Source organism: Drosophila virilis, chromosome 2 (genome assembly GCF_030788295.1).
Source record: "Drosophila virilis strain 15010-1051.87 chromosome 2, Dvir_AGI_RSII-ME, whole genome shotgun sequence".
Taxonomy (NCBI): Eukaryota; Metazoa; Arthropoda; class Insecta; order Diptera; family Drosophilidae; genus Drosophila; species Drosophila virilis.
The window spans coordinates 23,338,108-23,360,925 of NC_091544.1; the positions used below are offsets into that span (position 1 = coordinate 23,338,108).

The 22,818-nt window shown below is 34.8% G+C and overlaps 1 protein-coding gene across 11 annotated transcripts in view; it reads right to left on the minus strand.

Moving 5' to 3' along the window:
* scro (scarecrow) overlaps positions 1 to 17,067 on the minus strand; it is a 37,931-nt gene extending 20,864 nt beyond the window's left edge. For 5 of the 11 annotated variants that reach the window (XM_032432883.2, XM_032432887.2, XM_032432885.2 and 2 more), the window contains exons 1-4: positions 16,713 to 17,066; positions 12,757 to 13,218; positions 6,300 to 6,511; positions 3,510 to 3,661 (exon numbers count right to left, since the gene is read on the minus strand). In XM_032432883.2, coding sequence (XP_032288774.1) covers positions 3,510 to 3,661; positions 6,300 to 6,511; positions 12,757 to 13,175 — 783 coding nt within the window. In that variant the 5' untranslated portion in view covers positions 13,176 to 13,218; positions 16,713 to 17,066. Of the gene's footprint in view, positions 1 to 3,509; positions 3,662 to 6,299; positions 6,512 to 6,682; positions 6,883 to 12,756; positions 13,219 to 16,712 lie in introns of those variants that run through there. The other 6 variants (XM_002052927.4, XM_070206998.1, XM_015171798.3 and 3 more) reach the window with 5 other exon arrangements.
* Positions 17,068 to 22,818: the final 5,751 nt, after the last annotated feature.

Below are 22,818 nucleotides of genomic sequence, written 5' to 3' on the forward strand. Positions count from 1 at the left end.
TTTTTGAAATCGACGCGTTCATAAATATAGACAAAAGGACAGCTGGAAGACAGACGGACATGGCCAATAATATATATACTTTAGGGGGCCGGAGATGTTTCCTTCTGCCTGTAACTTACATTTACATTGGATATTAATTAATCCAAATACTTTTGTGGCGATTTATTCGGATCGGATATGTGGGTCAAGGGTAGTAGTTTTAGTCTTCTTCTTTCGTCTGAAAATTGCCATAACTCTGATTTTTAGCGTATTTGCCTTAATTCATAAGCATACAAATAGTAATTAATTTTAATCAATATTTCTTAAATCATTTTTGAAATCATCAAAGAGACATTTAATAATTTAGGTATATTATGCCTAAGGTATCTGTGGTGGCATTTATTTATGGCTGTACGTCCTGAAATTGTTATCCAGATTCGTATACATTTCTTCTATCTAACCCCATACATTCTTAATTTAAGTGAGAACAGGAGAATTAGGTTTGCACTCCATTACTCAAGTTGTACAGATTGGGACATTATCTTATCTGGCTGGCTAATTCGCGATAATTTATTGGAAAATGTTGTATAAGTGAAAAAAGCGCTTTCTTAAGAATTCCTTATAGTGAGTTCCATTTATTTACAATGATACAAATTGCAGTTGGCATGGTATACAATATATACCATAATCCTTTTCGCACAGTTAAAGTGGCGGGACACAAACTGTTTTTGCTTTTAAATATCTTTATTGTAAAAGTTTTAACTATCAATCCCATCTAAATTGAGTGCTTCTCATCAGAAATTATCCTGGATTGCCGCTATGTTATAAAACAGCAAAGCTCACGACAATAGCAAAATTCTCGTCCCAATTTAAGTGCATGTCCCCGTATAGGCGTATAAACAAATAAGTGCTTATCGGCCACAGTACAATAAAATGAAATTTAAATATTTATAACACTATAATGAAAAAGAATTTGCTATTTACAATACACTTCAATGCCTAACTTATCAACAACAAAAATAAATACCTTTTTGGGAGTATATTTGCATTGTACACATGTGTGCGTACATTTGTCGTTCCACAAACACTACTGTCGAATATACTGCATTCATATATTTATACATCTTCATATCTTGTTCGTATGTGTGCAAACATAACCAATGTATTTTCTTAGGTACATTTGTATGTGTGTGCATGTACGCAAATACAAATATGTGAGTTCAATCAAGCAATGGTAAGAAAAAAGTCCTTTAATACACTGTTCAAAAAGTGCAGACCATTTAAACGTTTATTGATTTTATCCTGTTTGCTGTCCAGTTCCGGCCCCTTAAAATATATTTATATAATTCCTAGATCAGCATCAACAGATGAGTTGATATACCGATGTCCTGCCCCCTTTTTCTATGCAAGCAATGTTCATACTCGGCCTTTTCAAGTTTTATATCTGTAAATTCTTATGAACATCAGACCACCATATAATATAAGTAGCGGCAAACGGAACCATCGGAACAAACTGATTGGTGATTAACTCACAGACCAATGTTCACGCTAACTGCGGCCAAGGGCTTAGGAAATTTCATCCATAAGTATGGAAAAAAAAGTTTCGGGCTAAAAAAAATTTTCAAGGATTCTTATGAAAATTGAACTATTTTACACTTGTTACGGGATCCAGACTTCTTTCGTGGAAAATGGCGGTCAATGATTTTTTTGGCGAAATTTTAAGTATTTTATGAATAATGTTATTTTCGAAGCCTTTCATTCATTAAATATGTATTTCTACGGCTTAGGAATTAAACTGTGGGTAATTTGCTGAAATCGGTTGTGCAAAATAACTTTTAGCTTATTAAAATTCATCTGATATGTGTTTAACATTTTTCGCAATGTCCACCACTTTTAATTGCAAAGTGGTGGCGAAGTTTCAGTTTCCGCGCATCCTGGGCGGAAAATGACGTTAAAGCTTGTATAAGGGAAGTTTTAAGTTACATTCGATCAGTTTCAAACTAATTTGCAAAGCTTTTGTTAACAGGAAAAGCATAATTTTACTCACGTATACTACGGAGCGGGTAAGCCGCCATAATATACATACATCATAATTTATATCTTTGGAGTGTGCAATATTCTATGATCCGAAATTTTGAAATATAGCGAACATCTGTTAAATGCAAAAGCATTTTATTTTAAGAGTGCCAAGTATAGCAGTTCCCCTATGTATACTATATACTATATATGTATCCATTGAAAATGAGTAAGAAGGGTATACCCATTTTGTACTAAGACCCTCCAAATTAGTGGTATGTATTTTTGCCAACTAATATTTGTTTTTCAAGACGACCAGCTCGTTAAAAAAAAAGAGCTGAAGAGCTAAGATATATAGATTACAAATATTTCACTTTTTGGATACTTTCCCCCATCGCCTTCAAAATACATAAAACTTATATTTAACGCTAAAGCCTTGCGTTTTTGTTTTTAATAACTTTAGTTTGCATAAACGGGATATTTATTTGCGTATGGCTTAATAATTTCGATTGTTGGATTTAAAATCAATTTCATTCCAAAAGTATTTACACCTAATATCTAACCGATCTTAATGAAATTTTCAACAGTAGATTGTACAGTGCGATAGAATATAAATTGCTAAAGACAGCTATATGATATCCGCATCCGACATATGTATGTACTGCCTGCAAGAGAAAGACGGACCTATGCAAAATTTCAAGACGACAGCCTTAAGGCTAAGCGACTAGTTCGCACAGAACCAGCGGACGGACATGGCCTTATCCACTCGGATATATATTTTATGTGGTCGGAATGTCTCCTGCTATACCATACACATTTCATTACGCAAATATAATATTCTCTACATATAAAAATAGGCTCGCAATCTAAGGATGGAAAAGCTAGGAAAAGCAGCAATTAAAACTGCTTTAAGTCGAGGGTGACCGTTTAGCAAACACCTTAACCAGTATATCTTATGAATTTTATATTTTATTTTGTATAAACTATATGAACATCTGTAATGTAATGTAAAAAAAAAAGTAAAAGTGCGCTCGTCGGGAGTGTTCTTCTTCGAAGCCTTACTCGGAACTACCTTCAATAGATTTTTTCATATGATTTAGAGCATTGGATAGAGCCGGGCGTGACGACAGATATAAAATTACGGATTACCGGAAATAAAGAACCAAATTTCTAAACATCAAGTCACTTATTCTTTTACAAGCGGACGGACGTAAAGGCTAGATCGACTCGGTATTGATGCTGACCAAGATGTATATACTTTCGCAAAAAAAGAAAACATTTTATCTTTTTTCCATTTTCAAAGGGATCGGGGCACAATTAACTATACTTTAATGTCTCTTCTTATCGACATTATGAAAATAAGAGGAAATGGGAGAATATATCGAAATGGATGATAAGTTCGTATTGCGTATTCAAAAACATTTCGACTCGTTCACGCAGACGAGCATGGTTAGATCGACTTGCCCCTCATCCCAATAAATAAATTCTATACTATATGATAAGATATTACAAACCTGTGCTTGTGTAAATAGAACTCTTCTCTTTCGTCTTTGTGCCAAAGGAAATTGTAGGGGCTTTGCATCATTTACGCTGCATGCAGCTAAGCCTGTCATGTTTCCCATGTGGCCCATCGATCCACTAGCTGATGAACTCATAAGCCGCGATACTGTAACAAAAGATGGTTTCAGATTAATTTTTTGATTATTTGATTAATATATAGAATAATAACCGGGAGCTTTCTATTTTTTCCAGGAAAATTTCAAGCAAGAATCTGGGGCATAAATCTCTATTTTCATGCAGGCCCGGACCTGTATTGAAAATCGCGACAAATAAAGGCACGAGGAAGCCTGAGACATAAGTAAGTAAAATAGTGTTCAATATCAGAATATGGCGATATCAAGAATTGACAAAAGCGCCTTATTGCTATGAAATTAAATGCTGTGCTGTGTATATGAAAATAAATTTAAATTCTTGGGTTAGCTGTAGATATAAGGCGACGCCAAGTAGTTCAGTCGCTTCAATGTAGTTGCATGACCGCAACCCTGAACCCATTGTACAAATTTATGTAACAGGGAAAAGGAAACATTACCAAACTCATAAAGTATATATATTCTAACATATATTCTCATATATTCTCATGCATACATACACACACATATGCTGTGCTGTGTTTATTTGCTGCTATCTTAGCTCAGTTCTTAATCCATAATATTGTATGGCTGTAAGGTATAAAGCGATGGAAAGTCGTTGAAGGTGGCTTTCAGGTCACAACGTTTTTTTTTTTTGTATAATGCTAGTATATCTCCCTATCCATTAAATAGGTAATAGGTGGTTTGGTCAAAGAAGGTTCAGGGTATCTCCTATGTTTGTATATGAATGGAACACCATATCTTTTGTTAGCTATCAAAAATAAATTTCTTTATTTTAGAATTTAGTGTGAAGAAACATTTTTTTTTTAAATATGAGCCCTGAAAACATAGAAAATTGTTAAAAAGAACAAAAAATGCTAAAAACCGATCGTTGATATATCGTTTCAATGTTACATAGATAAGCTTTGCATATCTGAAAATAGTAAATGCCAAGTTTGGTCAAAATACCTCGATAAACAAAAAAGTTATTCATGCAACAACTAAATTTTTCACCAATCTTTCTTTTGTTCGTTATATAATATAGTGTTCCGAGTGGATTTAATAATGTAAATTTCATTCAATGCTTAATTACAATGTAATTTGATTGGCTAACAATTTAATAATGTCTACTCTACTATAATCTCTCTTATTGTAGTGGGAATTTTAATTTTATCCTGAACGGTGTAACGCATAGAAGAAGACATATGCGACCGTATAAAGTTTTTAAATATATATATATATATATATTCTAAATCAGATTCAACATCCGAGTTGATATTGCCATGTCCGTCTGTCTGCATCTATGCGAACCAGTCTACTAGTCAATTTTAAGGCTATCGTCTTGAAACTTTGCTGTTTTTTTACGGCTCCCTATATATTTCCAATTATCAACAACGCACCTCTATATAATAAAGCCGAAGTAGGAACGATCGGTCGATGGGTTGGTTCTGACATGGAAATGTATTATTATATTAAGATAACTTAACCACGCTTATACAATATATTTTGTTTTCAAAAATATTATATTTTCAACAAACTCCGAATTTTCGATCTGCACTATTCTCACATATCTATAAAAAAGAGGAATATATCCTAAAATTCTCGGGTTTTTCTGTGTACGAATGATTCCAAGTAGTCTTGAATCATTTTCATGGTGTCCCACATTCAATTACTTAAAGCTATATTGTTTTTGTTGCGTGATAACACAGATGGAAGCTGTTAGAGTATCTCCATCTGCTTCTTTCCTTTTATGACAGCCCTCTCAATAATATAAGTAAGGTAAATGGTTCAGAAGCGTCATATGTGTGAAAAATAAAAATCATCTTTTCATTTCTTAAATAAACAATGACAACAAAATAATTTAAAATCAATTATTCTCACGCAAACCTTTTTCATTTTTAGAAAAAATAGCATAAGAAACTCAACAGTGATTGGGTGACTCAGCACAAATTGTCATTTTGAATATATTTACCTAAAAGCAAAGTAAACAGTTTCAAGTGTTTAGCATGAACAGTTTTCTGCCTTTTCTGTTTATTTTTCGATGTGTTTACAAAAATTTTCTAAATATTAATATATTTACCTATTTACGTACATATGTATGTTCATATATATACATATATACATATATATACGTATATGTATATCTAATTCATTCATTCATATGTTTGTTACTGAGATTAATTAAAAAGAGATAAATTTGAAATAATAATAATCCTACAACGTTAGTTAGCAAGAAGAATGCCTTAGTGCACATCTTTAGAGCCAAAATTTTGCACATAAAAATCAGGTTTTTTATAAGTGGTTGGAAACTTTTATGGAACCATCGTATTTGCAGTATGTCGGATAGTGCTTGATGTTTCATATGACATAATTCGATTTCAAAATTGCAATTGCTGACGGGACGCTTTATGTGGCACATAGTTTTATGCGTACCGTTGCCATGTATGATCTTAAACTTAAGTTCTTGAATTAACATGCATAGAAACACGTTCAGGAATTGAGTTTTCGGAAAATAGAATATAATAATGTACTTGTGATATATCTTCAAGCAGACTGTCAAAAGGCAGACCTAAACAAATTCTCCCATTACATTCGCATATGAACGCTTATTATTATTATTAAAGTTAAGTTTGTTATGGTACAATGAACTGGCGGTTTAATATTTTATTTACGTACTTGCAAATCTGGGATCGTTTGCAGTTGATCCATACCAGGAAGCCGAGCCCCTCATATCCGTGTAGTGTCCTGCCAATGATAAATTATCTGTAGGTCCACAATAGCTTTGCACTCCCGGACTATGATACAATGACCCCATAGCATAGGGATTCGCCATTGTTGAAGTACTAATTGCTCCAGGGGAGTTAATACTACTACCACTTGAATTAGACCTGGAAAAAAATAAAATGAAAATTGTTTAATTACTATGGAAAGATATTTATATATTTTCCGTGTGGATAATTGTCCATAATTTAATAAGAAAAATTTCCCCAGTTGACAATGTGTGATCAAGAGATTAAGTGTATACAGCTTCGAACTTCTTAGCATATATTCATAATTACCTGGGATTAAAATTACGGCACATAGAGTTGTCAAATCAATGAAATGTGCGGCCACATTCATACACATACTTTTAAGAAAATATACATTTTTAAGAGAGAAGTGAAGTCACCAAGAGTAAGCCAAAGCAGTTTCTTGCAGAGGAAGCGAAATAAAAAACAGCGATGCCGTTCTACTACACATTATGGCCTTCTTACTCTCACGTTTTTTGAGGTCGGAGGACCAGAACTAAAGGAAATCAACGGCTACATTTGTTATACTAGCTGTCCCATTTGTATGTTGTATGGTTGTATGCTGTGCTGCGTGTATGCTGCAATTTTAGCTCTGTTGTTTTTCACAAAAATGCACTTCTTGGTGTGGCTATAAGGTATTGGGTAATACAGTTAGTTGTTCTGTCGGTTGAGGGTGGATTCAACTTTGACCGGTAGGGTATAATGTATTTGTGCAAATGTATGTAACAGACAGTAGGATGCATTTCCGATCCCATAAAGTATATATATTCTTAATCAGCATCAATACCGGAGTCAATCTAGCCATGTCCGTCCGTCGGTCTGCCCGTCCATACGTCGATATTAAAATCCTGGTTTTTGAGAAAATCTCTTATGTTATAAGAGCTAGATTCCCCAAACATGACATGTAGCTTTAGAATGGAAAATATATGCCAATTATCTTTGTTTTTATAGCTATCGTCACCTGCTCGCCACATACACACAGTTGTAAATCAATTAAATAAATACAAATTGTTATTGCCCACCAATTTAAGCCACAATTTTAATGCAATTGACTTATTGAGAATATACAAATAGTCTATAGCCCAATAAGAATCGGATAAGAAATACAAAAGTTAATAAAGAAAACGTGCTTGGGCTGGCCTCGAGCTTGGGGCAGTAAACGCAGATTGCAAGAATTTCTGTACACACGTACACACATTTCAACAGCATTGCAATTGTGGTTTTATTGTCTCTTATGCTGTGTGTATGCGCTTCTATTTCAATTGTTTTTTTTTTTTCATTTTAAGTAAGAATTGCTGGTATGGCTATTGAGTATACGCGGTTGCAAGTAGTGCAATCCATTACGAGTTCGCGTGCTGTTGATGGAACTATTTGTTTTCGTTAAATTATTTTTATACCCTGAACCCATTGAAAATAGGTAACAGGGTATAATGCATTTGTGCAAATATATGTAACAGACAGTAGGATGAATTTCCGATCCCATAAGTATGTATATTCTTGATCAACATCAGTAGCCATGTTTGTCTGTCCGTCTATCCGTCCGTCCGTCCATCTGTCAGTATACAGAAGCTATAAGAGTTACACAAATGTGGAATGTAGGTCCTCCCAATGCCCACGTATTACGAGTTTGTTTCCGATAATCGATTGCTTGCCCCGTTACCACGCAAAGCCCGATAAAAAGCTCGTTTTTCTTAGGAAATCTTGCAAGTTTTTAGTTCTAGTCAAGTTTCTTCTATTCAAGTTTCTTTAATTTTATAGCTGTCGTAAAAACCAATTTTACCTACCCACCTAAATAAGCCACAATTTAAATGCAATTGACTTTTTAAGAATACGCGAAAATTCTATAACACCATAAATCTACTGTTGAAATTCAAGATCGGTTAGAAAACACAAAAGCTGTTAAACAAAACGTGTTTTTGCGGGACACGCATGCTGTGTGTATGCGATGCTATGCGGAAATTAATGATTGGTATGGCTGTTGAGTATCGCCGGTGGCAAGGTGTGTGGTATATTACGCATTCGAGTCTCATTGGCGGAACTTTTATTATATCTTATTTTTAATACGGCTTATGAAAACGAGCTCGAAACACGAGCTGCATTTGGCGTTGGTAGAAGAGGATTCGGGGTATTCTCTAGTCGGGAATTCCCGACTAGACGCTCTTACTTGCTTAAATTTATTTTTTGCAATTCTAATATATTCACTCATGCCATAGAAAGGATGAAGAAAAGTGTGAGGCTGAGGTAATTTGGTGTTTTGAAGGTTTAGGGTATCCTCTTAATTAAGTATAGAAGTATTTTGCATAATACGAAGCTTAACAATGATATTAAGCGATATGATTGCAACAAAATTATTATCTTCCATCTATCGACTGTCAACTAATCACCTCTAGATGAATATGCAACATTAATATAGAATACATATTTTTAGTTAGAATAAAGATTGCTAGACCTGGGGATAAGTTTAATGAACGAGTACGAGAAATATTGTTAAGAGAATTGAGGTTTTAACAGAAAGAAGCGTTAATTTTTATACCCTGAACCCATTTAAAATGAGTAAAAAGGGAATAATGTATTTGTGCAAATGTATGCCTGGGGTCTTCAACAGATTTACAAGCAACACTGTTGTTTAAAATACAGGTTTTAATATATGAGGTCAGTCAGCAAAAACTAATAGTACCTTCTAAAAATGTTGGCAAATATAATAATCTGGGATGAACAGAGCATGTCCTTAAAATATTTGTTTGATTTGTGAACCATTGCATGATCTACAAGATCAATCAGTTTGCATAAGCAAGCACACTCTAAGCGTAATTAATCCTTTTCTGCTATTCAGCCCAACATAACTTACCACATAATCTTAAGACAATACCCCAAAGTAAAACCCAGGTCTAATGTCTAATGGCACATCTTGCTATAATACAAATAATAATAGTAACAAATAAATAACAGAAAAATAAATGAATACCTATAACATACCCATAAATAATTGAGAATATGATAGTTTATATTTTAAGTTTTAAGTAATAACTCGAATCTAATAAGCAAGTTAGTTTAACTAATTAAGAAAATCTTTGCAGCGCTATATAATCAATTTTAGAAAACGCGGGGCACAAACTTATGCGTCGATAAGTTCCAGAAGACATCCGTATAGTTCAGACAATGGCGTGTTTCCTTTATATAAATTGCCCTATCTAAATAAACATGAAACAAGAGTACTCTAGTCGAAAGTACCCGACGAGGAACTAGCCGAATCCATATTTTACCAGCATCAGAAAAGCTTGCGCGCAATTTAAAACATGCAATTCTTACATATTTAGTTGATTGGGGTAGAAACTAACATTATTGAAAAAAAAGTTCCCTCCTGCGGTTTCAAACTGTGCCAGTTTAACAAAACGAACTACTTACTAGACATTGCCTTATGCAGGAGGTACCCTGAAGGAGGTACCCTGAACCCTCTTCTACCAGCACCAAATGAAGTAATGAAAAAAAAATATTATTAAAAGTTCCCTCAACTGGACCAGTAATCGACCGACTTGCGACCGCCTCTACTATTACTACAAAAATTAATTTTCAACGAACAAAAAAATCAATTAAAACGAGAAAATCTTCGGCACGCCGATGATTGAATACCCTTGTAGACCGATCATTTTTATAATACTCATAATGCTATTCTCCATCTATGAAGAACTGGAAAAATAGTTATTGCCGAGTATGGTAAATATATCTTGAAAAACAAAAAGTTTTCCATACAACTTAATTTTCTTAGCTACATGATGGGTAGCTATATGTTGTAGTCGTCCGATATTTATAGGATGTTGCTCAAATATGAGACGCATAGTAAAACTAATAAATGCCGAGTTTTTCATGTAACAACTTAATTTTCGACCGATCGTTCCTATGACAGCTATATGATATAGTAGTCCGATATTAATAGGATGTTGCCCAAATATGAGACGCATAATTAAACTAATGAACGCCGAGTTTGGTTACGATATCTAGATAAATAGAATAGTTTTTCATAAAAAAACCCAGTGTTCGACCGATCAAAAAAGGGACATATGAAAAGTTCAAGGACGAAAGCTTTAAACCCGAGATAACCGTTCGCTTAGGAACAGACAGACGGACATAGCTATATCGACTCGGCTGTTCACACTGATCATGGTCATATATACGTTATGGGGTCGGAGATGTCTCCTTCTATGCGTTAAACATTTCGGGACAAAATTATGTTATTGATTATCGGAAACAACCCCTTACTGCGCGGGCACTAGTCTCTCAAGTCTCAAGCCTAGTTCTTAAAGGTTTTGAATTCGATGCGTTCATACATACGGACAGACGGAAATGGCTAGATCGACTCGTCTGATACTGATCAAGTCTTATATATTTCATAGGTCGGACATCCTTTCTTCTGCCTGTTACATACATTTCATAAAACCATTATACCATTTTGCACATTTTCAATGGATTTTGGGTCTTGAAATTATTAAAAGAAAATAAGAATTCTCTCTCTGAAGCTTGAGCTCCACACTATCTACAAACTAGATTATTAGAGTTTAAAATTGCAGCCTACATATACCTAACTATCACAATTGTAAATCTATTCATATATATTTTTCGGCAGCTAATCTTTGTATTTGATTGAGGATTGATTATTCTAACATAATACGCAATCTATGCTACTAAGTTTATGAGATTCTACATGGCTTACTCCTTAAGTAACCATGAGATATGATCAGGAATTTGATATCGACTTTTATCAATTTCATGGATCCGGGACGAGCATTTTATGCAAAATATAAACAAATTGAATCCAGCTCGTAAAACACGGACACACAATCTAGTTCCCTTATACCTCGCTCTTATGTGTTCTGAATCCATTTTAGATTTACAACTAATTTTCAATGGTTTCACGTGCAATCAAGTTTTTCCACATTTTCTTTCTAAAGGGTGGACTTTAAAAATGGTATTAATTTCCCCACCCTGAATACCTCGAAGTGGGTGTTCTTTGTGCACAAGTAGTGCGAGTCTAATAAATGTCATCGATAACTTTATCCGTTTCCATGGAATCGATACAAATTAATCTTGAACGTTTGTTTTTATACCCTGCACCCATTAAAAAAGGGGCTTAAAGGTATTTGTGCAAAATGCAAATGTATGTAACAGGCAGAAGGAAGCATCTCCGACCCCATTAAGTTTATATATTCTTGATCAGCATCAATAGCCGCGTCGATCTAGTTATGTCCAGTCGATCTAGTCTGTCCGTCCGTCTGCCCGTCCGACCATATGTATGAACGCAAGGATCTCAAAACCTATGGGAGCTGGAGACTTGAAATTTTAGATGTAAGTCCTTCTAGTGCCCGCGTAGATTGAGTTTGTTTCCGATAATCGATAAATTACTCCGTTTCCAAGCAATCGACATGATGCTTCCAGAATATTATATATGTGTCAAGTATCTTTCATTTTATACCCGCTACCGCTACGCTAAATCAAGTTAATAACCAAACCACAATTTAAATGCAATTGGCTTTTTGAGAATACACAAATATTCTATGGTACAAGAAGATATACTGTAGAAAATTTCATAATGAAAGAAAAAACCAAATTTTAATGTAACTGTGCAATTACATGGGGCAGCTAGCGAATTTCTGTATATGTGCACACACACACATTCTGCGCGTCTGCTTCGCATTCTAACAGCATGGTAATTGCGACTTCTTTCTGTTCTGCTATTTAAATTCTTTTTTTTTCTAAATATTACTTAATTATTAGTGTGGCGGCTGAGTAGAGGCATAGCAAGTGGTGCGGTATGTCGCAAGCTCGAGCCCTACCGGGGAAAGTGTTTTCTTTTTTTTTTTGTGGTGTGGCTGTTGGGTAGAGTCGACATTGACATTTTGAGAAGATATAAGTATTCAATAGTACAATAAGACTCATAAAGATCTGTTTATAAACACAGAAGTTATTAAAGAAAACATGTTTTGGCTGGACACGAGTTTGCGGCAACCAGCGCAAATAGCAAGAATATCTGTATCTATACATGTACACACACACATGCATGTGCATCTATTCTGAATTCTATTAACAATTGCGATTGTATTGTTATTTTGTGCTGATTTTTTAATTCGTTCTTTTCCCATTAAGACTCAATTATTGGTGTGGCTGTAGAGTAGAGGCGGCGGCAAGTAGTGTGGTCTGTTGCGAGCTCGAACCCCATGGAGGGACCTATTAATTTCTTATTATTTTTTTATTTTTATTACGGCATTTGGTGTTTGAAGAAGAGGGTTCAGGGTATCCCCTAGTCGGGAAGCCCCGACTAGAGCCTCTTACTTGTTTAATAATGAACTTACCGAAATGGAGATGGCGGGTTACCGTTTATTTCCAGTTTGCGGTATGATTCCTCTATTGGACTTAGAATATCAGTCACACTAAACGGAGTTGAGTGGTTGTTGTTGAATATAGTACTGTGATGCTGGGTATGCAAGTTCTGAAGATGTTGAATACTAGACAGACTATGGTGGTGATGTGCAACCGCGACAGCGGCCGCCGCAGAAACCGAGTTCTGTGTTGATGTATCGTTTGTATTATGTTTTAAAAGTGGTTCCAACTGCTGCTGCTGAGAAGCCGCTGTGGGTATAAGTATGTCTTTTTGAGATAAACTCATAACCAAATCTGCTTCATTACCCAAACTAGATTCCTCTTCTTCAGGTTTTGCTCGAAAGCACCGGCGTTCATTAAATGATGTTTTAGTTATATTTGATGCTGACATACGAAAATTTTTACTCTAAGCGTTACTTTCAAATTTGTTGAATCTACAAATATAAAGAATAAACATATACAATTGTTTTGATTACATAAAACGACTAAAACGACATAAGAGGACTATGTCCGTTGAACTCAGCCATTTTACCCTGTCCCATTGAAATGGATAAATAGGATTATGGGCTTGTGCAATTTTATGTAACAGGCCAATATTTTCGACCTCATAAAACATATGCTTGACCTGACTTTTTGTCCGATCTTAAAAATTATAGTAGCTAGAGATTAGAATTTTGCATATAGGTTCTCTTCAGCCATTCACAGATCTAGTTGATTAGAAGGTATCCTATACATCGCTCCGAACTGTAGTTACAAAATATTTAAAATTTTTTCTAAATATTCAAGCCGGTGCATATTTCTGCTCCAAAGCTTGAAACCCAAAAATAAACTTGCTAAGGGTAAATATTACAAGAAATATGCTAAGTGCATTAAAAGGCATGGAATGGTCAACACAAAAGTGACATGCAGCATTACAAAAATTGCTGAACTCAACTACTTAACAGGTTTTCATGTTGAACTTGAAAGATAAGTTTCCACCTTTCCCGTCTATTTTCCGCCAAGTAGGGGTGGAATTTCCGAAAAGTGTGGAACACGTTACAAACAAATTGTTTCAAAATCTGGGCAATTTCGCTCATTCAAACGTTGAACCACATTTTTCACCGCTTCTTTGTCTGCTTCCCACCAAACTGCCACATTAGATTGAAACGCTAGAGAGCTTTGAAAATATGTTTAAAGCCAATGGGTATAAACTTAAAGCTGCTTCCTAAAAAGCCTTCGACGTGAATTTAATTATCAATAAGGTGGAAAGAGTTTGAGTTTGAGGCAGTTATAGTTGAATCAGGGTATACACATGTAGGTAGCTCTTGTCGGGAGCTCTCGAATGGCGATACCCTGAACCCTCTTCTAGGAACACCAAATGCAGCTCGCGTGACGAGCTCGTTTGCTTTAGCACTAATACAAAAAAAGTTTAAAATGAAAAATAACTTCCTCAATTGAACTGAACTCATAGTCAACCGAATAAGTTGCCACGGCGATACCAAAAATTCATTTTGAAGAAAAGTAACGAATTTAAATAGCAGAAAATATGTATAGCACAGAATACAATTGCAATTCCAATGTTTATAGAATTTTAAAAATACATGCATCTTGCACTTTGTGCTAAATACAGCATCACATCTGAATATAAGCCCATGTTTTTTGTAATTTCTCTTCAGCAGTAGATTTTTGTGGCATATAATGTTCGTATATTCTCAAAAGGGCAATTTATTTAAAAGTGTGGCCTTTAATTAATGTACAGTTCTAATTGATTTTTTAAATATATTTTTAATTATTGGATTGTAGAGGGGTGCCGATTGCAATAAATTAAAGATACTTGACCTGTATATACCAGTCTAAAACCTACATGACTTTGGTGACTCTCACTCTTGAAGTCTAAGAGATTTGCTAGTATAACAGGATTATCCGAAATAAATTTGTACTGCGCGGGCACTAGTATGACTTTCGTAACAAATCAAGTCTAGCATACAGGTTGTGAGGTCAACTTGTTCAGACATACTGTCAGACAGACGGGCAGACAGATTGACATGTCGGCTCGGCTATTAATGCAGATCAAGGGTATATAGGATTCGAGTTACTTCCGTCGACCTGCTCCAAACATTGGCAAACAACTGATGTTTCGCACAAGAACGCATTTAGTTAACATAAAATAAATAAGTAAGTATATACAAACAAAAGCTATATCAGGCTTAAGACCAAAGCAATACACCATTTGCCAACTTATTTAATGGACAAGTAAGAACGGTGCAGTCAAAAGTGATCGGTTACAAACGTCAATCACATTTTTTGATTTAAAGCGCTTCTCTTCGGATTCTTGAAACCATTATGAATTCCGCTGCTGATTCTGCCTGCGACACACTATGGCCAATTTATTATTGAATAACTAGTTCTTTATTATTAAAAAAAAAAAAGTTAAGTGTTCCTAATCTTTGTACATAAAATACAAATATATTATGTATGGGCTGCATATACATAATATATGTGTATATTTCAGATTAAAAACTAAGACAGCTAGATACACCCAATTGGTATGTTTGGTACTTTGACGCGTTGGCTTGGAACTAAGGTCCTCCTAGAGCACACACAGATCGAATTTTTTGAAAGGGCGTACGGATGAACAGACATGCGGACAAACAATGGCTACATCTACTTGAGTGTTGAAGTTGATCAATAAAATATTATTTAGGGGTTCTTTTTTTAGTCATATTCAATACGTTTGGGCGTTACTCTGCCTCGTTTTCATAAGGCATGCGCAATTCAGTCACCCACAGTTCAAGCCATTATGGCAAAACTCGATATAGACCGTCGGTTTTTGTACCCCCGAAATTACCAAAAAAAAAAACTTATCATTTACTGATTTCAAAACTCACCAATCATCGAATCATTATTATGCTATAAGTTATCAACATTATATCGATATATACTTTTTAGCTAAGCCATTTTCCGAATTTATTTTACCAAATACTTGGTCATGCCTTAGTTTATAAGTAGACACCCCCAAGGGGGTGGCTTTACTTATAACAACTTTAATATACATTCGAACATTTTATAATTTATGATATATTATAACGAGAACATAAGGATATCTTCGGCACGACGAATATTTAATATCATTAATTCGCCTTACAGTTGTGCATATATTTGAGAATAGTAAAGCTCGTAAGTGCTGTGTTTGATCAAAAAATTTCGTTTAAAACAGTATATTAACCCAAACAGAGAACAATTTTCGCCCAATTCTTTCTATGGAGCTTTATAATATTGTATTGAAATATAGATCCGTTTTTTTACATTTAAATGAAGCATATTGTAAGAAGTAATTGTTGGGGTCGGTCAAGATATCTCGCTAGACAAAAAAGTTTTCTTTCAATAATCTATTTTTTGATCGATCGTCCGTATGGCAGCATAATACACGAAATTAATAAATGCCGAGGTTGGTATCTTGATAAGGAAGAACCACTTATTTAACGACCGATCGTTCCTGTAGTAACTATATTGCATATTGGCCGATCCGGCCGGCTGCCACATACATATGAACTGCCTTCAACAGAAAGACGAATATTTTAACAGTAACTTAATATATACACATACATATCTATGACACTTTTGTGCATACAGACCTATAAGCTCGGCTGTTGTTTTTGTTAATGCTTTTGACTGTCACATATTGAATAAACGATAGATATATGTTCTGCAAAAACTCTACTAGAAGCAAAATATCAAATTTGCTGGCTCTAGCTTTTTAAAATCGGGTATTGACCAAGAGTATATAAACTTTTTGGGGACAAAAATGCTTCCTATGCCTGTTACATACATTTTCTCAAAGCCCGTATGGCATTTTTACCCATTTTCAATTGGATCAGCGTATAATAAATAAAAATTAAAATTTCATTTTATTAATAGTTTAAAATTTTCAGATAATATTTCTTCATACTTTATTCATTATTAGTGCACTTTTGAACTTTTCAATCTTCCGTGAAGAAATTTTTGAGTATCACTGTTATTGAATTTTATAAATTATACAAACTAATGTGATGCTATTATCAACTATGTTTGGTATACAATAATTTTAGCACCAGCATTGGCTAAACTGTAAGCAATTGTTTACGGTCATTATCTTCTTTTAACAAAGCACTAGAGTATGTAACACAAATTTTTTGTTTCTGCTGCACAATATATGTATAGTATGTAAAATTAAAGACATAAGCCCACGTCAGTGAATTTATTATGAATATCCACTCGACACGATTCCGTCAAATGAAATAAGAGGTCTGAACAGTACTGACGAGTACTCCTCAGATGGCTTCTGGATAGCCCTCGAATAAGTTTTTCCTATTAACGATAACTCTGCACTGTTGGTACTGGCTACATACTTCGTTGAACAAAACAAACATCAAAATATTGCCTATTCATTTTAATGAAACTAACCAATAAGAGAGCAGAGACAACAACGATGGGCTGGCATTGGAATTCAGAGCTAACTGGCTTTAGGCCGCTTAAATAATGCTTGCCTCCTCTTAAACATACTTGTTTCACTCACTCTTTAGAACGTGAAAGGCAATCACGTGCGTTAAAAAGAGAACGATGTCATTATATACAAATATTCTTTGCTGCTTCACTCTTTTTGCTTAGTTCACCAATAGGAAGTGACTTTGTTTCAACCCTCATGGGACTTGAGGTCGCATTTTTGAAATTAGTTCAGGAATGTTAAATGCATTTTTAAATTGTTAAATTTCCCTTACTATTGTGTATAAAAATATCATTGCTTGCTAAGCTTGTATTTTCACACAACGCAACAATGCTTCCACGCACTTTTCAGAAGTACCAACTCAAAATCGTGTAAAAACTTTTGACGAGTCTGTGTGGACTGCTTTTACATAATGGAATTGATAAAAAAAAAGTGGAGTATCTATATCAAATTTAAATCAGTCAAATATCGTATTGAAACTCTTTTAGGTACACTAACTTTAAAATATTACATACAGTTTCCAGTGGATGCTTTGTCAGTGTCTCAGTTCTTCTTTGAGCCGAATGCCATTTAGTTAAGTTTATACATTCTCACTACTATATTAGATATTATAATAATAATTATAATAATAAATATAAAAAAATATTAATAATTTTAATAAAAATAGTAATAGTAATTAATAAAAGGTTTTGCCTTGGCAAATAGTTGGTACTCTAGTCAACAGGTCCCCACTGCGGGATTCTTCGAAAGCCGCGATTAGTTCCAACCACAAACGTTCTAGTTTACGCATCGGCTGCGCCGCTTTTTCCGCCAGCCCCACAAATATGCACTTCGTTCTTGATTGTTCGATTTTTATATAGTTTTATTTTTTTAAGATAAATATTCTGGATCTGTGTATACTATAAGAGAGTCTACATATCAGATTTGGTGCCTCTTACTCTTAACAAATCTGAGATACGCTAAGAACACGGGATATAGATATAGATTTTTAAAAATTTTATGGAAGCGGGAAAACTCGTTTGAAGATTTAAAACAAACTCGTACTGACGCATATAGAGACCGACCCGGCTCCTGATGTTGAAGATTAAATTGGGCATTAAGCTTACGGTTTTGCAAATTTAGGAGAAGAATAATGATAAAATAACCTTTTGCCACACAAAATATTTCTTCTTATAGGTCTATACGATATAGATTTAAATCATATTTTAGAAACACAGTAAAGCTATTATCGACGAGTTTGATCAAATTTCGTGAAAAACAAGAAGTCTTTTTACATGTCCTTTGCAAAGTTTCAGAAGTATACCTATAAGACTGAGAGTTCGCATATTAACAGCCAAAATGACAATGTTAATACTGATCTAGAATATATATAATCTACCGGGTCTGAGATGTCTTTTATGCCATAGCAAATTAATTACAAAATTATTTTCAAATCTATGTCGGGAAAGTCCGACTCTCAAATACTACGAAACTGTCGAACGCGATCTGCTTCGAGCACGTACACCCGCGAACCGGAGCATGGCCAATCCCAGACGAACAAGAATTAAATTAACTTTTTCTGTTTTTCAAGAATTTTATTTATTTTTTTAAAACCAATGATAATTCTATGGGAGATATATAAATGTCATTTGTTCATACATACTCATTAAATGTGACGAATGTGCGAATGTGTGCATATAATATACAACACACTTGATCTTTGTGGGGAGTGAAATTTCCCAAATCGCTAAAACACATATACATTAAGTTGTTCTATGGAGCTTTAAGTTGTGTGTAATTTCAATTTTTCGATATTGAATGATTTTTAGCAAAAAATCGTATTGTATTATAGAATATTCGGATATTTTCAGAAAGACAAAAGCATTAAAATTATCATATAATTAGCAAATATTTCTAATTGATTTACTACTTTAATTTATGGTTATATGGTGGTTGCAAGGGGTAAGGGATTGTGGCGATAACTACTTGCTCTGCATTTAATATTCTAGAAGTTAAATTTTAAGTTTGCTCAATCCGGCGATGAGCGATCAGCAGTGCTTTACAGGGGTGGTAAAATCCGACGCAAGGGTTGGAGAAATTTTATTTGGATTCAAACTGGTGGCTGATAATAGACGGGAACGACTATGTTGCGGCATGCAGTCAATCACTACTGAGTGAAGAAATAAAAATATATTCAATGTTAAATTCTCAGTAGTGTGGTGCGAGCGAAACAATCAGCTCTGCCGCATCTATTGGTACTGACTTGTATATGTAATTAATAGAGGTGGCGAGTTCTTGTTTTGTCTATTAATGAGATTTAAAACAAACCATCAATGTGAACATTAAATGGGTTTATGGTTTAAAGTGTCGAAAAAGACACTCAAAACAAAATTAAGCTTATAACAATACCAAGGGCAAACGTATGGATGGGCCAACATAACAGATGAACACGACGAGGGAATACTTTAAAGCTCAGAAAAGTTAAACTCGAAAATTATATTTTGATCATGTATAAGATGCACCAGTGCACCAGGTGCAGAGTTTCATTAATATATCTTGTAAAACAAATGAGTTTTTCATACAAGAACTTTATTTTCGACGGTAACTCTGCAAGCTATATGATATAGATATATGATCCGTCTGATTTCAACATGAATACTTTTCGTATCAGAAAGATTGACATTTACCTAATTTTATGACTATAGCTTAAAAACTGACGGACGGACATGGTTATGTCGACTCGACTTTTGATCTGATCAAATATAAATATATGTATACTAGCGGGTATTGCCCGGCCTTGCCCGTGGCCCTTATAAAATAAATTATCTCAAAGATCATTAAAAATGAGTTTGAAACCGATCAGACGGTAAATAAAATTGTTGTCCGCCAATTTACCATTGTTGTGGGTGAAATTTCACATGTCGCTAAAATACGTTTGAAGCAAATCGGACAAAAGTCAAAACTTCATCAAAAAACTCTTTGAATCGTACTTTCCACCGAGGAAGCTCTGATTTTTCGAAAAATGTGCAAACACGTCTCAAATGATTTTCATTGCAATGAATTTGAGCGCAAAAGTCACCCACCAAATCTCTGACCCCCATTTCCACCAAGGAGGAACGCAATTTTCGAAAAGTTTGTAACACCCCTAAAATGAATCTTTAAAAATGAGTTTGAGGCCAGTTGGATGGTATACAAAAAATTTTCATACAAACGTTTTTTGCGATTTTACCACACTTGCGGGTAGATTTTCCCGAAACACCGTCTTAACGTGCACCTTTACCACATGAGGTAACTACATTTTCAGCTTCCCAGTTCGTACGGTATGGGCTTTCCGTTGTCCACCAATCAGTCAGTCAGTCAGGACCAACAGCTTTATAGCGTTTATACAAACGTTTTTCGCTAATTAACCGCTGTTGTGTGTGGAATTTTACAATTCGCTGAAAGACGTATTCATTAAGTTCTTATGTACTGTTGCAAGGCCTCTACGCAAAAACGCGCACCTTAGTTTGAAATTGTCAGGGCATAAATATGTAATACAAACGGGTGTTGTTGTATGTACAAAAGCAGGATCCATAAAGGGTTACTTAACTAATTCTTGTAATTGCTAAAATTTGGTATGTGTATATGATAAAAACGAAAAGGTAATTAGATATGGAATAAAAAATAAATAAATAAGGGAAATCCCTGATGATTTGCCGTTTAATGCTATGGCATTGCTCTGGAAATTGCTTAATCTGATGGTATTTGGCATTTGCCAAATTCTGCTCTCAGGTATACTTTTTATTTATTTATGAAGGAAACGCTAGAAAACTTGACATTTTCTGGCTGGACACACTTTCATTGGAAGCGACTGAGCCTTCAAATAAGGAAGCACCTTTCCACCCCTGTACCTTAAATATTTTGAGCCCGGAATTTATTTTACAATTTCTTAAAACTCATCCAGTGGTATTGGCAGATCCATCTGGCAAGTTGATTCTACGAGGCTCCAAGCCTTACAAGTGATTAGCAAATTCGAGCAATTTTTCTTGCTGAATTTACACGAGCGGCCAGCTGAGCTTTGCATTGAGATATTTTGCAGATTAGGCCTGTTGAGGTATTTGGTTGCATTTCAAAAGTTGTGATCAGCACGTTCGAGCCCGGCCGCAGGCAGAAAGTATATGACTCTCTTTTAGGCGGCCACAGTTCCATTAGGCGTCGCCTTGTCCAACAGAATTACGGATTTGTGCCATGTCCTTCGAAGCCTTTTCTTCTCAAGCAGGTGACTCTCAATCTATGGTGACTAAGAATTCATATTTTTTTTTGTTTTTTTGTCAACTCTTTTCGCTGAATGCTCCGGCTTAAATGACGCGGTTGCTCTAAATTGTTGTTTTAACACCCTTCAACCCATTGTCTGCTTCATCTTAGCTGACCTGGCTTACTCCTAGACTATCAGACCTACAAAATATAAAGTCCAAATATTTTCTAAAGCTTAATAAGTCTGGGTGGACTGCTGACTTGGCTTAATACTCCATAGCCGAGTCTTTTTTATTATAAATCCAGCTCGTTTTTCAAAATCGGAGACAGCTTTATTATATTGTAAACTTAAGGTTTACGTCTTCAACTCAGTCACCTTCTTTTCTCTTGTGATGGATAAGGCAACCAATGACTCTGTTGCAGCTTTTTGCTCATTTTTCTAATTTACTTACTCCTTTAGAAATAAGTCCTTGGGACAGACGTCCCAATAATAACTCAGCCTTATTTTATTACTCCTTCTTTTTCTAAACTTGCTGCTATTATTTCCCATTCCTCTCTCCATTCTGCTATAAATTCTTTAAAATCTTCTCACTCTCCTGGACCTGACAATATTCCTAGTTGTCTAGTCAAGAAGTGTAGTGCTTCCCTACTTCGTCTATTGCAAAAGCTATCCCTTGAATCTTTTTACTTTTCTTACCACCTTATAGAATCTTATATAATTTCTCTTCACAAGAAAGCTGGAAAATCTGATATATCCAATTACTGGGCCATTGAAAAGCTGTCCGCTAACTTAAATTATTTGAAATCATAGTTGCTTCAACTTTGCAGCATTTCCGCATTGCATTGTCTCCCCTGCGCAACATGGGTTCGAGAAGAATCGCTTAACTACGACCAATCTTCCTGAATTAACTTCATTGTTAAATAATGATTTTAGAATACAAACAAATTTCATTTACACTGACTTCAGTAAGGCTTTTGACTCTGTGCACCAAGAACTTTTATTGTTGAAACTTGACCGTTTACGTTTCCCTACCTCTCTATTGCTTTGAGTTTCTTCTTATTTAAAGGGTAGGGCCCAAAGATTGATGCTGAGATTGACTACCTCAAAACAGCTTCATTTTAGTTCTACCTCAAGGTAGTTCAAATCTTGGATCTTAACGCACATGATATGAACCTAAAGCTTTTCGTACAATTGTGATACAATGGCAAATAATTCCTTGCAGCATGTGCTAACAGTTAAGGACCTGTAATGATTATAATAAATGTTATAGTTACTTAAGATTATTTATATTTAAGCAATATTTTACCATCTAAAAACTTTCCTCTTAGCTACAGACTATAATAACGTCACTGCCCGGTC